This window comes from Phyllostomus discolor, chromosome 6 (genome assembly GCF_004126475.2).
Source record: "Phyllostomus discolor isolate MPI-MPIP mPhyDis1 chromosome 6, mPhyDis1.pri.v3, whole genome shotgun sequence".
NCBI classification, from domain to species: Eukaryota; Metazoa; Chordata; class Mammalia; order Chiroptera; family Phyllostomidae; genus Phyllostomus; species Phyllostomus discolor.
In genome coordinates, this window is record NC_040908.2 from 46,668,530 (window position 1) to 46,686,489 (window position 17,960).

Consider the following 17,960-nt stretch of genomic DNA (forward strand, 5'->3'; position numbering starts at 1 on the left):
CCAGAGGACACCGGGTGGGACTGGGGCTCTTCTGTGAGAGATGAGAATTGAAGAGAAAAGATCGCAGGACAGTTTCTCCCCACATCCTAAAATCTCCTAACACCCCTGCCCCACAAGAAGTTTTTATTACTTTTTGTTTTAAAACCCTGACTTAGAGACTTCCGGGTAACAGAGGGGTCTGCAAGGAGTATGCTCAGCCCCACCGGGATTGCAGCCGCACCTGTCTGGGCTGCAAGCCTGGTTCCCTCTGACCTTTCGGCTCTTGGTTCTGCGCCTGACACCTGACAGGGGCAAAGGGTGAGGCTTGAGGGATCCAACTGAAGGTTCAGAGTAAGGGGGAAAAGTCCGGGAAAAGTGGAGGAGAGGAGCTGGGGAGAGAGACAAGAATGGGCTGAACTTCATTGGCGACCAGAGGGACTTTAACCCTGGCGCCCCAAAGACAAACCCCAGAGGTCTTGCCTTTGAGGATCTGGGCAGCAGGCTTTCCTGGGGGGCCCAGGCGTCTTGACTCCCTTTTCCAGGAACCTCAGATTTCTGTACTTATCTGTCCCTGGTTTTCTGGACATTTCCAGTGCTCTGCAGACGCCAGCCCTCCTCTTACATCCCAGCAACCTGGACTGATGTTTCCAGACCCCATGAGGGACTGGGGCTGCGGGAAGAGAGCAGGGGACAGGGGGACTTCCTCTTGTTCTTTGTCCCCAGTAGTGCAGAAGACTACCTCCCCCACTTTCCACTCCTAACCCCACCCTGGCCCCATTTTGTGGTGTGGTAGAGTCATCTGGGTCAGGATTTTCCTCCCTTTTTTGCAGCTGACTGAGGAGGCTTGAATTCCTTGCAACTCTAGGGTGTAATATCCTACCTCTCTGGGGAACTCTGTGCTTACAGACACTATTGATCTCCTGCCTGGAGGATGCTGAAACACTGAGTGTTTAAGCCATTTACCTCAGGACTTACAACAAGCCAAGGAAAGGGTTTTGCTCCAGGGCCCCTTTCTACGCCATTCCTGATTCTGCTGTGACTTTCCCCCAGAAGCCTCTGCCTGGGGTCAAGCCTTGGTAAACGCTGTGCCTTGCTTCTAGGGTCACTGCAGACTTGGGTGTGGGAACAGAAAGCCCAGTGAGGAGAGGGGAAGGTGGTGCTAAGGAGGCTCTGTGATTTTAGAGGGGTGTGTTGCCAGAAGGAGGGAGACCAGCTCATGGAGAGCAGACAGGGTTGTCTCCAATCCCTCCCTCTTCGACAGTGTTCAGAATCACTTCCTTTAAGCAACAGAATGGGACCATTCCACAAGGACAAGGTTTTAGGCTGTCAGGAGAGAGAATGGGGTTTGGAGCAGGTCACTTTCCTGTTCTTCATCCTCCCCACACTCCCCACTTTGGTCTCTCAGAAAAAGGGCAACATGTCAGAGTCTGCAGTGGCAGGGAAATGAACTGAGGCAGTGCCTGATTGTCTCTATAGAAATTCAACCTTCCCTGAGTGAGTGGGTATGTGGTTGTTAATCATTTCTTTTCTCTCACTGGTTTCTTTATTTCCACTCCATTACCCAATGTTCACTCTGAGCAGTTGGCTAATGGGTCTGCTTAGGTTACAGGATGGTTTTTAATTTGTCCAGGTTCACTCACATATGTAGCCAACTATTTGTTTGTCTTTTAAGGGCTTAGGATGGAGCTCGGGTACTGCACCCCAAGGATGCTGGCAGGGACACTCTGACTCCTTAAGGCACAGCTGAGTGTCAGCAAAAAGAGGAGACATCCACTTCCTAGACCTTGTCCCAGAGGAAAACCCAGCAGTGTTGCTCAAGGCATCACCCCGCCAAATGGAGATCACCATGGGAGTCACAGGTGAGAATGCCACTGGCTTCCTGTCTGTGCTTGACCCCCGCAGCGCCCAAGCTGCTTCCTTCCTATTCAACTTCAGCTATGGCGACTATGATACGCCCTTGGATGAAGATGGGGATGTGACCAATTCTCAGACTTTCTTTGCTGCCAAGATTGTCATCGGTATGGCCCTGGTGGGCATCATGCTGGTCTGTGGCATTGGCAACTTCATCTTCATCATTGCCCTGGCCCGCTACAAGAAGTTGCGCAATCTCACCAACCTACTCATCGCCAACCTGGCCATCTCTGATTTCCTGGTGGCCATTGTCTGCTGCCCCTTTGAGATGGACTACTACGTGGTGCGCCAGCTCTCTTGGGAGCATGGCCACATCCTGTGTGCCTCTGTCAACTACCTGCGTACTGTCTCTCTCTACGTTTCCACCAATGCCCTGCTGGCTATTGCAATCGACAGGTGAGTGAGGGGACAGCAGGGACAATAAAGGGAGGGACATTGGAATTATTCATTTCATTTGTGATTGATATGACATACCTGTATTTGCCATGGATGTGGATGCATAAGGGTCCCTCAAAAGTTGGTCCCACCACTTGTTGGACTTCTGGCTAAGATCAAGGGTAGTATCAAAAGTTAGCCCATTTACTGAACAGTGAGAAGAGTTCTAGATTTCCAGCTGTGGGCAGGCAGGAGGTAGCAGCATCCCCTTGAGTTGGGCAGTGGGAAACCTTTGGATCTTCTGCCAAGGACCTGCTCTTAGATGTGGTATCTGTTCAAGGTCTGGAGACAGACTGATGAGAGGTATGGGGGGACAAGCTTAAGTTAGGCAGGTACCTCTTGAGTCAACTAGGATATCTTAGTGTAGATTTCTATATTATCAAGACTTCCTCTACTAAAATGTGATCCCTTAACACCCCACCCACCAGTTGATTTTTAAAATAAGATTAGGGATTTGTTTTGGAAAATAAAAAAGGGAACATATGCTTACTCTTTTTTTGTCATTGCATTAGTCGGTTTGCCCCTTTACATATATTTGCAAGCAACAGTATAGAAGACCTATTTCTAGGGATGGTAAATAAAATCAATAATAGCAGCCTTTGCAAGTATTTCTGATGTTATGTTTAATCTTTTCATTTGGTATAATCACCTGTGCTAATGCCCAGGGTGGTTTTTGGTTCCCTGGGGACAGTCTGTGCCAGCCCCTCTGTGCAGAGTTGGGTTCACATCACAAAGCACCTTGTTGTGTACAGGGTAGAGACAGTCACCTTGAGGGTCAAATCAGGCCTCCGTGTACTTGGATCTGAACAGCTAGTCTCTCTCCCTCAACCCAGAGAGCCTGAAGCACAGATGTTCTCCCTGTTCCATGGCCTCAAGGCTCTGGCAGAGTTCAGCCTGCCCTCACACTCAGGACACCCCAGGACAATGTCCTGGGGGCGGCACAGCAAATAGAGCCTGTTTTCTGGAGCCATGGACAGTACAGTCAGGAACACAGTAACCTGGAAAGTACCACTCCCGAGGAAAGGGGCTTGGAAAGAAACCAGGTTTTAAAACCACAGTGGGGTGGAGCCTTGACCTCCTTTCTCCAGGGAAGGATGATGTCAGCAAGTTAGCAGCTTAATAGCCCTTGGTCTGTCACCTATAGAAGGTGCTTAGAGGTGTCATCCCTGCAGATGGCCCCTTCTTTTTGGCCAGGGTCTTCCACATGAGTCATAGAGAGCCACAGCATTTTGTCCGTATAGGCATGGACCATGACGAGTGGACTTAAAGAAGGAGCAGGAGGGGGACAGTCAAGCTAGGTGTCTGCCCTCTAAGTGCCCTTCATAGCCGCCAAAGGAGACCTCCAGGGACCTCATCGTTGACCTTTTCTGCCAGCAGAAGCTGCCACCATCTTTCTTAGCACATCAGTAAGACAAAGCATACAGAGTCATTACCTAAAGTTTCGTTCTAGCAAGACATCTTTTCACAAGGGGTGTTCTCAGCCACTCACAGTGGGGTAGGTAGGTGCCTGCTGTGGGGTGGGACCCTGGTCTCTGGGTGAGATCCATTCTATCATATGAGCTCCCTCTTCTTCAAAGGTGTAATGCTGTAGTAGGGAGTGACTTCAAGGGGAAGGAAAACAAGGATAAGTTAATGAGTATTGGGTTATTTTAAATGTAAGGGGTGAGATCTGTGCCAACCTACTGAATTCCTGCAAGCCCTTATCCTACCTTCATACCAAGCTCTGCTTGTCTGAAACACTGCAGGTATTTCTACTGCAGTGTGAGTGTATATAGTGCAACTTAAATGCAATAAGAAAGATTAGCTGGGGAACCTGCAATGCATCATGGAGACTGCTGTTGTTCAAAGTGGGGTTGTGAATGCACACTCGCACCCCAACCCAGAGGAAAGCACTGTTGCCTGCACAGAGCCAGCTCATGACCTTGGCCAGCTGACCAGCTGCTCCATGCATTAAGTTCCTTTATTGATGTCTGTGAGCTTTGCTTCAAATTGTTTTTATTTTCATGTGTTTTTACCATCTGATTTCGATTTTGTGCTCTAGGATCTTATTGATTATTATGTGGTCTTGTGTGTTGTTCAAGGTTTCATCAGTGATTTTTAGGTTTGATTTATTTAGTTTTGAGCAACTAATTTTTATCTTGATATAACAGTATACCTGTGATTATAAAAATACTTTTTAAAAGAAAATTTCTGTAGGAAAATAATGTCAGCAGTTATTCTGCTTGGGTTTAAATTCCTGGTGTACCACCTATTAGCTATAGGGCTCTATATTAGTTATTTGCCTTTACTCTCCCTCAGTTTTCTCATATATAAAAATGGAATAATACGAAAACCTAATGTGCCCTGGCTGGTGTGGCTTAGTGGATTAGGTGCCAACCTAGGAATCAAAGGGTCGCTGGTTTGATTCCCAATCAGAGCACATGCCTGGGATGTGGGCCAGTTGGGGTCCCCAGTTGGAAGTGCATGAGAGGCAACCACACATTGATGTTTCTCTCCTTCTCTGTCTCCCTCCCTTCTCCTCTCTCTAGAAATAAATAAATTTTTAAAAACCTTAAAAGAAAAAGAAAGAAGACCTAATGTATTAAGTTGCTTTGAGGATTAAATCATAATAAATAAATAAATAAATAACAATAATAATTAATTACTGTTTTAAACGTTGTTTGAACAACTGTTTGAACAATGTTTAAAACAGAGTAAACACTGCCCTGGCTGGTATGGCTCAGTGGATTGAGTGCTGGCCTGCTAACCAAATGGTTACTGGTTCCATTCCCAGTCTAGGACACATGCCTGGGTTGTGGGCCAGGTCCCCAGAAGGGGGCATGGGAGGGGCAACCACACATTGATGTTTCCCTCTCTTCCTCCCTTCTCCTCTCTAAAAATAAATAAATAAATAAATATTTTTTTAAAGTCCTTTAAAAAAAGAGTAAATGCTAAATAAACAGTAGAAATCATAATTCTTGAATTAACCCTTAAAGGAATGGCAACCAAAAGAAAAAGATAAACAAATGAATATTTCTGATTGGCTGACCTCTTTGTTTTTCATTGAAGTAATTTTTAGATTATGTGATTTAAAAAATAATAATACAAGGTTTCTAAGAAACACAGCTATCAAGATATAGCAGAACAGAACTATTACTCTCCTACCTCCCTGAACTTCTCTGTTTCTGTTATTGGTTTCATGGTTCTCTCAAGCATCTAAACTAGCAAGTCCCCTCTGTCCTGGCCACGCTCTCTCTTTCACCAGCATTCATTCCATTTCCAGGTCCTGCCAACACTCACCACTCCCTCCCAATACTCACCACTCTCTCTCCGGTTCACTCAGGGCTGGGCTATCATAGTCTCCTCTTGGCCTTCTGTGTTTCTTGGCTTTGCTGTCTGCCAACCATAATCCCCTCGTCATCCACCCTAAACATTTGTTCATTCATTCATTCATTCATTCATACAATGCATTTTCACAGAGTGGCTACACATGACAGATATTATTCCTACCATTGATGATATGATGGTAAATAAGAGAAACTCCTTGATCTCATGGAGCTTACATCTGCTGGATGGAGAGAGCTAACAGTCAGGCAAACAAACAAGAAAGGTAATGTTAGAGTGTGAGAAATACTCTGAATAAGAACAAACAAACAAGAACAAACACACAAAAACGTCAAGTCTGAGGGTGGGAGCTACTAGGTGTGGAGTCAGGCAGGACAAGTGTCTCTGAGGAAAAGACATTTGAACCCACTTCTGAATGGATGGAAAAGTGGGGAAAAAGCCAGCCTTGTGAAAATCAGGAAAATGCATTGCAGATAAAGAGAACTATAAGTGCAACGGCCGAGACAGGAACAAACCTGATGGGTTCTAGGAACAGAGAGAAGGGCCCCGTGGCCCAAGGGAAGGCGAGACTGTAGCCGGATTAATCTTCTGTCTTGTCTGTCTCCCCTGGCTGGCTCTAAAGACCTCCAATAACTTCATTGTTTACAATACATGCCTCAAACCCTTTTACCCACTCTTTGCAGCCTTTCATTATTGAGCTCCAGGCTGTCTCCCAGTCTCATGCAGGGTAAACACATTTATGTCTTGTTTTCCAAAAAAGGTTATAATCTTTTTGAAACTGTCACCAGGGCTGGCTACATTTCTATTTGCATAGTGCCAGGCACTGCTGAGAGTGAAGTTTCACTAAAATCCTAGGTGCCCAGAATTCACAGACAACAAAAGCTTATTAAAGAAGTAAGACAATGAGCCCTGCTCTTGGGAGCTTAGCACCTAGAGCGGGGTCAGGAGGGATAGGGAGTGAGCTAACATGTATGACACAGTTAAAGGATAAAGTAAAGAATACATTTTAAATGAAATTTAGAAAAGAGTGAGATCATCATGTACCTGAATAGTCAGAGGAAGCTTCGTGGAGGAGGGAGGCTTTTAATGGGCTTTCAGCACGTGGTGATCAGCAAAGTAGAGGAAAGATTTTCCAAGAGGAACAGTGTTTGCAATAGCCTAAAAGTGGGAATGCTTGAGCTATGAGGTTCTTTGCAGAGGTATGTGGGAAGAGGCAAGGAACATGTGGAAAGTAGAGATCAGAAATGGCCCAAGGATCTGGACCTGAGCCACTGTAGTGGTGGACACACGGGGCAAGCCATACTCATACTCCAAGCCATACTCCAAGGGCACACTCATAAGCAGAGAATAGGGTCATAATCCAGAAGGTCTCAACATCTAGGCATGGGGAGTCAGACCTGATGGCAGCAGGAAACTGAAAAAGATCAACAAAAGACCCTGGTCCTCCACACCTGGGTTTCTTCTTTGATTCTGAGACACCTACACTGTCCTTAAAGTGTATCCCTCATATCCCAGAGCACATGGGGCTTTGGGGGACCCTCCCTTCTTTTACTCCAAATCCAGAGGAAGCTGATCATTTCGCCTGCCCATTGGCAGCAGTCTTCTGAGTGTGGCATGAGTAATCACACTTGGTCCTAAGTAGAACAAATGCTCCCCGTGAGCTAACTGGTTGGAGCTGGTTGTCCCAGGCGCAAGTTATGCAATCCCTGCCCATCCCATGACCAGCCTAGTAGCTGCTGCAACCTCTACTTCCATGGTTTTACATGGGGCTGGGTCCTGGAGACAGAGTGAGAGCCCGATGCTCTTTGTTTAATCACCCAGCCCACTATCATCACACAATCACTGCCTGGACATTTCTTTTTCTAGCAGCCTTCATTCTTTGTTCTCTGGGAAATGTTTCCCTAAGTGGATCTGGACCTGAGCCATTGTAGTGGTGGACACACGGGGCAAGCCAAGGGCATACTTATAAGCAGAGAATAGTAGCTGCCAGTTGCCTGACTCCTTCTTGGAACATCAATAGGTAGAAACCAACTGTGATGGAGAAAAAAGAGAAGGACTGTTAGGATGCCAGGAAGAGGTTGGAGGAAGGGGTTTTGCTTGCCCTAGTTGGAAAGGGAGGGGACAACTGGAATATTTTAGAGCCCACTGTATTTGGAGCAAGGTATGGATGGGTCTGCATCATGGTTCTGTCAATTTCCAGCTATGTGGCTTTCAGCAGGTTATTTAGCCTCTCCAGACCTCAGTCTGCTCATCAGTAAAATGGGTGTCTTTGCTCTCTTACCCACTCAAATGAGAAAGTGGATTTGAAAAGGTTCTGCAAATTGTGAGTTGCTTTACATACATAAAAAAGTATTAATACCACAGTTCCAAGTTTTGATCCTAGCATAGCCAAGGCTGGTGGCAATCCTTAAAACAATTTCTGCAGTTTGCTTATTGGCACATGTATTTGGAAGGCCTCTTGTGCAGTTCCTGGTGCTAAGCCTGGGGATGGACTTAAGGTGATGTCAGAGAAAGCCAGGATGAAGTAACTATCTGCTGGGTAGTCACAGATTATGCTGAAGGTTTGTTTTGATGTGAAACTAAATAGAATCAATAAAATAGGTCCAATAAAATAGAAACTAGAGAACTTTCAAATGCAGTATTTGCCAAAAGCAGGTGAAAGGAAATTGCTATGTTTACAGAAGAGCTCTGAAAAAATACATTTTAGGATGCTAACAGTTTCTTGTGTATTAATAGCCTATTGTTGTTTACATGCAATGTCTGATTGGAGCCTCACAGTATCTCTGTAAGGATGGTGAGGCAGTGATATTCCCATGTTATGGATGAGGAAATTGAGACCACAGGGCTAAGAAAAATGGCTCAAATTCACATAACAAGGGGGCAAAACTGGGATTAAATTCTTGGTCTTCCAACTCCTAGATCAGCATTTTCTTCATTTGCTCATTAAAAAAAAGCACTGACTTTGAAACATTATAAAGACTTAGGAAGTTATGATTGGGCAAAGAAGGAATAGAACTGTATAGTAAGTTCATCTACTGAATAAGTATGAATATGGTAATACTCTTTGACAAAGTAATCAACAGAACATGGTGGGGTAGATAGAGAGGGAGAGAGCCAGTGAGAGCCAAAACACTCAATTCTTAGTTTTCGCCATAAGTCAGAGCAAGGTTTGTGCCCTCATTGTAGCAGGAACCCCGTGGCATTTATGAAGGGCCCATACATACATGTGCACCAACAGAAACGCAGCCAGCACCCTGCAGACTCTGCCATCCCACCCTTCAGCACTCAGAGATTGGCAAGAGCACCAAGGGTTGGGGCTGGTGGACCCGGCCTAGCCAGCTCCATCTGTCCTCTGAGAGCCGTAAGACAGCAGGACTCTCACTCCAGTCAGCTCTCCAAATGACACTCTGTGGAGCTGGCTGCTTGGGGGGGGGGGGGGGGGGGAGGAGGCAGAGAAATGTACAGAAATGGCAATAATATAATCAGAAGGGGAAAAAATAAGAATGAACCTACTCTTCCTGTCAAAATCCTAAGAAAGATGGCCACCTCAAAGGGATTGGTTTCAAAGAAAACAGAACTGGTTTGGCTCTCCTCATACCTCTGTCACATTTGCTCTTGGCTCTACCTGGAATAAGCTTTGGGCACGTGAGAATGTGTTTATTTCCACCTTGACTAGTCATTTCCTCCCACCTCTCTTCTTATCTTTTTCCTTCTCCAACCTCCACCCCCTGCCAGACTAGAAAGTCTTCCAGGAAATCAAACCTCCCTGCATAAGTATGTGCACTCTCACTGGGAAGGAGGCTTTCATTCCACACACATGATTCACATCCCACAGAAAGCGCTCTCTCTGTGCTCCTGGACCACTGTGGTAACAGCACTGCTTTTTTTTTCTTTTCTTTTTTCTTTTTAACAAAAGTAGTATCTTTTACTGCCTGATGCTTTGTGGTTAAAAAAATACATTTATATATATATTCTCAATTGATGTTCACATCAACCATGTGAGATAGGGTTAAACATTTTCTATCAAGGGTCCTATGGTATATGACATCGAGAAAGTCACTCATCTCTTGCCGACCTCTATTTTTCCACCTGGAAAGGAAAATAAATGATTGCATACTTTCCCTCCCTCTTTGCATGCAGAGCAATATTTTTAAAAGTGTGGCATGAATACAAAACTTTGCCCACTGTTCTCACTAAAAAGGGCAAGTTCTCCCAATGAGTCTATGGAATTATCAGGCCCTTTTAGCTCTAAACTGTGGGGTAATTAGAATGAATGGTTCTGAAAACAGGAAGAAGCTGGGAATAATGCCAGGCTAGAAACTGATGGGAGGCACTATTGCTGCATTTAATAATAATAGTTACCATTTATTGATTATATGCCATTTATTGAGTACATGCCAGGAATTGTGTATACATTAGTATATTCAGTCCTTAAAAACAAAAACTTTGCAGATAAGAAAACTGAGATTCAGAGAGATTAAACAAAACTTGTTTGAGGTTGCAACAGCTAGTATAGGGTGGAACTGGGGTTCGAATTCAAGTATGCCTTTCTAGAAGGCCCATATACCATTGTGATTTTCCTCCATACACACCATTCAGTTGCAAAAATATCATCATCCAGCACTTCCTTGGCACAGTGGTTGACCCGTTTGTGTTACTGTCCTAGATATCTGGTCATCGTCCACCCCCTGAGACCCCGGATGAAGTATCAAACAGCCACGGGCTTGATTGCCTTGGTGTGGGCGGTGTCCGTCCTCATCGCCATCCCTTCAGCCTACTTCACAACTGAAACGGTTCTCATCATCGTCAAGAACCAGGAGAAGATCTTCTGCGGCCAGATCTGGCCGGTAGACCAGCAGATCTACTACAAGTCCTACTTCCTCTTCATCTTCGGCATCGAGTTCGTGGGCCCCGTGGTCACCATGACCCTGTGCTATGCCAGGATCTCACAGGAACTCTGGTTCAAGGCCGTACCTGGTTTCCAGACGGAGCAGATCCGGAAGCGGCTGCGCTGCCGCCGGAAGACAGTCCTGGTGCTCATGTGCATCCTCATGGCCTACGTGCTGTGCTGGGCGCCCTTCTACGGCTTCACCATTGTGCGCGACTTCTTCCCCACGGTGTTCGTGAAGGAGAGGCACTACCTCACGGCCTTCTACATCGTGGAGTGCATCGCCATGAGCAACAGCATGATCAACACCCTGTGCTTCGTGACCGTCAAGAACAACACCATCAAGTACTTTAAGAGGATCGTGCTGCTCCACTGGAAGTCTTCTTATAATGGGAGCAAGTCCAGCGCAGACCTTGATCTCAAAACCGTGGGGGTGCCCGCCACAGAAGAGGTGGACTGCATCAGGCTAAAATAACCCAGGGGACCTTTCAACGTTTAAACAGGGCCTTTGGGACATTGACGGGTGTGCTTAGATACACGCTGTTAACCAAGAACTCTTGGTTTGCCTCAGAAAGCAGAGCAAATGGACAACTATGGGAATATTGTGTTCAAGGAGCTTAGATTTTCTAAAACTGAGGTGACTAGACACTATCACCAGTGACCGACATTCACTGAACATCTAATTTGTGCAAAGAGTAGGCAATGGTGAAACCTATATATGTTGATGACATATAATGGGCAAAAAGAAATAGGGATTAAACTAAGAAAAATGTTGGGGCAGCCTGGACTAAGGAGGCCCCAGAGGGGAACCTGAGTAGCCATCTAGACTGTGGCACTTGTGTTGTAGGATGAGGTTCTTTCTGGACAATCTCAGCTACTCATCAGACTCTGATGTAACCCATCTCTGGGATTGTTCTTAGGCTTCAGTTCACTCCTAGCATTTGTGGAGTTGGAGCAAGAATACAAAACAGCCTCCCAGTTCTTTGTTCAATCCTTTTCTTCTCATTCTTGATCCTGATCTCACTGTGAGGAGCCTTACGTGCATGCACATGGACAACTCAGTATGCATGGCCAAGTTGTGTCCAGACCCTCTTCCTGCATACTGCCCCATGGCCACCCTCAGGCCTAGGGCTGTGTCCATAGGTGGTGAAGCCCATCATTCTGAGGATGAACCTGAGGAAGAAGCCACAGAGACCCTGGAAGCCATTTGTACAAGGAACTAAGGGGTTCTGGGTACCTGGAGCAAGTCAAGATGGAAAAGCCTGGGCTCAGAATGGATATGTCCCCTTGGCTTAATGGACTTCTAACCCTCAATGGGAGGGGTACAGGTAGAGGACCTTTGAAGTGTGTGAGGCTCTGGGGAGGGGCTCAGGTTCTCTGGGTCTGAGGGTGATACTGCTCCCACCTCGCAGTTATTGTGACTCGGACCAGTTAGGCTTCTCTTTAAGTCCTTCTCTTGTCTTCATGCTTGTGAAGCATAGAATCTCTGAACATAGACACAACACCTCATGAATGTGGCTATCAGCCATTTTTTCATTCCCACCAGCTTTTACTCTTATTGGTACGATTTAAGGGCAAGATGCCTTTGTCACTGGTGCCTAGGTCCCATCATAGCCATTATTCCTTTGGCTTAAAATTTGATTCTCTTTTAAAATGGAGGTATTTTGGGGAGGCATAACCCATCACATTTCCACTCCTCAGTGACATACAAGGTGGGGGAGGAGTAACCATGAGATTCAGTGACATAACAGACTTATGGAGACCTTGTCCCACTTTCTAGTCACCTCCTTTGGTGTTTCTAATTTTGGAATTTGGAGTTTTTGAACCAGAAGATCTGATCCAGCCTTGGCTTTGTCACCTCTGTGGCCCTGGTAGAGCCTCTTGGAGGGGATGAAGATAGTACCTGTGATAGTTATTGAGGAGGTGGTTGTAAAGAGCCAGTGAAATACTATGTGGGAAAACTCAGCCACTTGGAATCAAGAGTAGACTAATAACTGTGTGTAATGGTGGAAAAGGAAAAGCTTGGCTTATGTATCTAGAAACCTCACGATCTTCCCTTTTCATTGTCCTTTGTGTAAATTATTTCCCGATACCTCTCAGCAGTGTTATGGTAGTATGTTCTTAATAACAAGGTGGGACAACAAGGCAGTGAAATTTGGTAGCAGAAGTGTAAAAGGAAATGGTAGATCTGTCTCCAGTCAGAAAATGAGCTCCGGGTTTTAGAAACATCCAAATCAAAACACCTTTGTGCCCATAAAAGCACTAACCATCCTCCCATGCCTGTTCCCTAGCCAGCACACATCTGGGCGGTGCGGTATTTATTTTTCAGTCTGTCTTTGTTCTTGTGAGCATGCACAGCTATAGAATTGACTTGTCCTTTTCTTCTTAAATAATTCTAGAGCCACATATGTATAATGCTGTTTAAGTGACACCTGTATGGCCTTTCCCCCTCTAAATATAGTCCAATCTTTATTTTTGGTAGCAAAGTTTATATTTCATAGTTATTTTATTTCCCTGGAAGATATATTTCAAAAATCTATTATTTTTCCATTCATCATTCAGCAGATTTACCCTACAGTTTAATCAGAATACTCTCAGAGAAAAAATAAAAACTAATTAAAGTATTAGCCTAAATCCAACATGCTTTGGAAGGCAATTCTTCCTTTTAATATTGCATTGTAAAATCAAGAAAGTTAGCTTTAATTTTTGTATGAAATTAAATTTTCATTTATACAGCATTCAAAATTATAGTTTACATGTATATGACTTCTAAAATAAAGTGTGGCAACATAATCTTTTCTGTAAAAATATTCCACACACATGCATATGATCTAAATAATCTTCTTGGTTGAGAACTTTCCCATGCACAGTAAGTTTTTAAAAAAGAATTGACTATATCAGTATTTCCAATATTAAGATAACTGGGTGCCACCTGGTGTTCAATTTCTGCAACTACTATCTTTACAAATTAAAAACTGCTATTCAAACCCAGGTTCTAAAATCTACATCTCGGAAATATCCATTGATGTTTATAGTGGCAAAAGAAGATCATGAAAAGAATGTATGTGATACCAAAATTAGTATAAAAATAGTCACATGCTAACTTAAATATGAAAAACAGACCTAATCATTTCTGACTGCAGATGCAAATTTTTGCCTCCCTTAAATTTTTTCAAAACCTCAAGGGTACACCTAGCTAACTGAAATACACAGAAAGTCGCTGTACAGTCAACAGGCCAGCCAAAACTAGGGCTCGCTCATAACCCACGGGAATAGGACAAATGGTTTATTCAAAACATCCATTTACTTACTGAAAGTGATCAAAATAGGAAAGGTAATGCTTTCTCTCTTTTTGAAAATAGTAGATGTGCTCTTTTACTCATAAGCTCCATTACATCAAAAGAACAAAGTGGCTTAACATTTCATTTAATTCAGCACTACCAGTTTGCAGAGAAATACCTTAGAAACAAATCATTCTGCTTTAACCAACTGCATTCCAACTAATGATAAATGTAATCTTCTTTCATAGGCCACAGCCAAAATCCAAATTGTTGAACAATCCTCAGAGAAATTGGAATGTAAAATGTTGAGGTCAATTTAGATATCATCCATGTCTTCATCGACATCTCCCAAACTGGATTTCATCATTATCTGCAGGGCCGAATGTATGCTTCATTGATTTTTAGCTCGCCACATGCCCTCAGACTTCTTGCATCGTCTGCATTGTATTTTAAAATTACATCAGCTTTATTGTCCTGTTGTCTCATAGACCAACCTATATTATATCTGATGTATTTATCCCAACCTTTTTTCTCTATTTCCCGATGATGTGACACAGCCTCTTTACACCATCAAAACGTGTTGCTTCTAAGCAGCCATTTCCCAACATTTTGATTACTTGAGCATAATCTTGCCCATCTTCTTCAACCACTAGTTCTTTTTTCAGATCCATTCTCATTCTTACCTCCATGCCTATTTTTACCTCCTTTCCCTCCATCCTTTGGCATGGTGGTAAAAACAGCCTCGCTGCATCTCCGACTCCTACCTGGGTGGTGGCCTATTCGGGCAGTGGTGGCAGCAGCTACAGCAGCAGCTTCTCCAACAGGCACTAGAGGCAACACATCAAGAAAGTTTTTGACTAAAAAAATGATAAAATGATATCATTTGTTATCACTGTGTTCACCTTTTCCATTAGGAATACTAAACCCCAGTTGGCTATTTTAAACAGGAGCTGTTTAGATGTGACAGCCTAACCTCTTTGGGCTTTTTAGCCTAAAATATATAAATTTTTCATTCACTATCTGTAATATTTCTAGATATGGCGTCTCTTTGTGATTTTAATTGTTGAATGAAATTGTTGTGGGGTTATCAACTGAAATAAAAAATCGTACATATATGATCATTCAACAGAGTGGTTTTATAATTTCCAGCCCCCATCCTTTTCCTCATTACAATGTGATGGTTCTCTGAATGGACAGTTAGTGAATGCTGAGCCCAGGACCAGATGAGCTGTGAGAAGTGCTAACACATGCTCATGTTGCCTGCGAACTTCTACTTTCCGTCCTAAGGAGGTTTAATTGATTTACATCTCTTCATATAAGTCTTCTGTGGTAAAACCATTAATGCTTTTTAGTATCTGACAGTCAACACTGGAAAGCTGAAGACCTATTTATGCCTGTTACAGAAGCTAAGGTTAAATCTTAGAACAGGCTTAATGTCCACACACGCAAAGTGAACCAGAGAGGAACTTACGACTCCATGCCTTGTTCATCTGAGTGGCCAATTCACTGAACCGAGCAGTAGCCCGCCCAGTTAATGGCTTCTCCAAAAGCTGGTGGTAAGTCCAACAAGGTGACACCAGTGCTCATGGGTTTCTTTTCTGTCCTCTACGTGCTCTCGATACACAGAGAGCTATGCGCATTGTCATGTGCAGAAGGGTAAAGATGTGACTTTGTAAAGTCCAATTATTTCCTTGACTGAAGCAAAAGAAAAAAGCAGATTGACAACAAAGCTTTTAAGAATTTTGCCTAATGAGTACAGAGTTAAAAATAATTTCTTAAAGACACTAAAGCATGGCAAGGTGGTGATCACAGCAAGCCCTCGAGTGTGAAGCTAGTTCCATCATCACTGAGGAAAAGAATGCTAAAGAGTTTGTGAGGTGGCCAGAAGATTATAAATATGAGCTCTGTTCCTTGAAAAATATAATAAGTTTTGTAATGTATCCACAAAGAATGATCCAACTCTCTTTTCTGGAGTGTAAGAATATCAAATTTAAGTAATTCATCCTATGGTTGATGAAACCGAAGGCCAGAATGGGGACAAGATGTTCAAGGTCACACATCTGGTTACTGCGAGAGCCAGGGTTAGATCCCCCCGACTCCCACAGCTCAGTCCAGGGCTCTCCTACTGCCGCATGTATGGGTGCAGGGAGCATCAGTCTTGGGAAAGGAAAGATCCATTCCAAGAATCCTTGAGACGACTGTTCAACTACCTTTTGGCCTCTCTGGAGACCCTTAAGGAATTTAGCAAAAACATTCCTGGTTCCTTTTCAAGCCAAGTTTAGCTCATCTTACCCCTGAGAACTCATAGCACAGACATGGAGACCAGGAGGTTTTAGGAAAGAATTGCTAAAACAAAATGTTTACCACAGCTCTTTCTTTACCTTGCCTAGTTGGGGATCTCCAGGGCTGTAAAAGGAAAGATAGCATACCCTGTTCGTAAGAACAGTTGCCCTGCCCTAGGAAAGCAGAAGAGAGAGATAAAGAAGACATTCTTGATGGAATGTCCAGAAGGGATGGCAGGCTTACGTGTTTGGAGTTCAGTAGCATCAGAAGGCCACCTCCTGCTGTTGCCAGTGAAGACGGGAGAGGTGGGGGAAGCTTTTTGGATGAGATGGAACTTGAACTGGTCAAGTGGGATGTAGAGAAGCAAGAAGGCAGATACTCCCCTTGGGAAGAGAGATTTTTATTTGCTCCTGGACACTGAAATTGACTTTTCCTGGGGGAACAGTCTTCTCACACAGTGAAGAAATTTTCATCCCTGAAAGAGGTAAACAAAAAACTGAAAATCACACCAAGACATGAGTAATATGAGAACTTTATCTGAGAGTTGGGTTTTGATAGGAGGGGGAGGATAGAAGGAAATACCAAAGCTCGACTTAAGAAGCTCGTCTGACTGTGTGAGGAAGCCATCTCATTACTGGGAAAAAATAAGAGAAAGAATGGAGAGGAGGGAGTTGTTGGAAACAAATTCAGCTGACTGTAATCCTAACAAGGAGGAGCATCTACTATGTGTCAGGGGCTGAGACAAACACATTACAGGAATGATCTCAGTCAGACCACAAGACAGCCCTGCGAGACAAAGGCCAGTGTCACTCTGCCCTTACCAATGAGGAAATCGAGTCTGGGAGAGGTCACTGCAGGTCTCACAAGGAGCGAATGGTGCACAGAGATTTGGACCCTAGCAGTTCTGACTCCAGAGCTCGTGCTTTTGGTCACACTGAGCAGCAGCCTTTAAATGATGGTCCTAGGCCTTCCTCGTGTTTTCTAGTAAACACAGTACATGCCCCTACTCAAGTCTAATGGTCATGTGATAAATCATCTCTCCTAAATTAACAAGATTTTCTTCAAAAACTGAGAGTCACACAACTTTCACCTTTATTTTCCTTCCTATGAGAAATATTGTTCACCCTAAACAGCCAAGCCTCGTGTAGAGGTTCCCAACCATTCAGTGTCACGGACACTTTCGGCGTCTAGTGAAGTTTATAGACATTTTCAAGTTTATGAAATAAAATACACAGGAATGCCAAAGAAATCAATTATACTGCAACACAGCTATCAAAATATGTCCATAGTTGATGATATAATTGTAAAAATCTTTATATCAAGTTTATTTATATTAAATCTTTAATGCTGCAAATAGCAAGATTTAGCATCAGGGCTCATAACTACCATAATTTTGAAATGGTGATGAACGTGAATGAAGTTTCGAGCTCTCTCCCCAAACTAAGATGAGGTGTAAAATATCTGTGGTTTCTCTTGGGGACAGTTTCAGGGACTGCTGGTACCAGGGTGGTTTGTTGCCTATGATACAGTGTTGGGAAATGCTAAGTTTAGTTACAGGTTAGTGAGAATAACAATGGATTCTTCTCCATCCAAGCTCCTGCCCCCTGGACTGGTTAAGAAGACCTGCCTGAGAGGGAGGCCAAGGTAAGCACAGCCCGGACTGGGCACTGGTTGGCATGGAGATGGCAGAGAGGAAGAGGCACACACATGTACGTGGGATTCATGAATAGGTTGTCACCAGACACTTCTCTGCTGAAGACACCTCAGTAGACACTGCGGTTCGCCAACTCTGCCCTGTGCCTTCCCAGTGGCCCCAAACCTCATCTGTGCGGCAAAGATTCATCTGAGAAGCCAGAGAA

General features: G+C 44.0%; 1 protein-coding gene and 1 pseudogene across 1 annotated transcript; one reads left to right on the forward strand and one right to left on the reverse strand.

Annotated features, from left to right (window-relative positions):
- Positions 1–1,651: 1,651 nt before the first annotated feature.
- On the forward strand, positions 1,652–14,941 carry PROKR1 (prokineticin receptor 1). The gene is made up of 2 exons (XM_028516365.2): positions 1,652–2,286; positions 10,316–14,941. Exons 1-2 carry the CDS (start codon positions 1,814–1,816, stop codon positions 11,010–11,012), a joined length of 1,170 nt encoding a protein of 389 aa, XP_028372166.1. The 5' UTR covers positions 1,652–1,813; the 3' UTR covers positions 11,013–14,941.
- LOC114499867 lies at positions 13,949–14,562 on the reverse strand (annotated as a pseudogene).
- Positions 14,942–17,960: the final 3,019 nt, after the last annotated feature.

Bases quoted from the DNA above. Each gene is read 5' to 3' on its own strand.
- PROKR1 (XM_028516365.2), top strand. From the start codon at position 1,814: ATGGAGATCACCATGGGAGTCACAGGTGAGAATGCCACTGGCTTCCTG. The intron at 2,287-10,315 runs GTGAGTGAGGGG...TTACTGTCCTAG, and splicing joins CTGGCTATTGCAATCGACAG to ATATCTGGTCATCGTCCACC.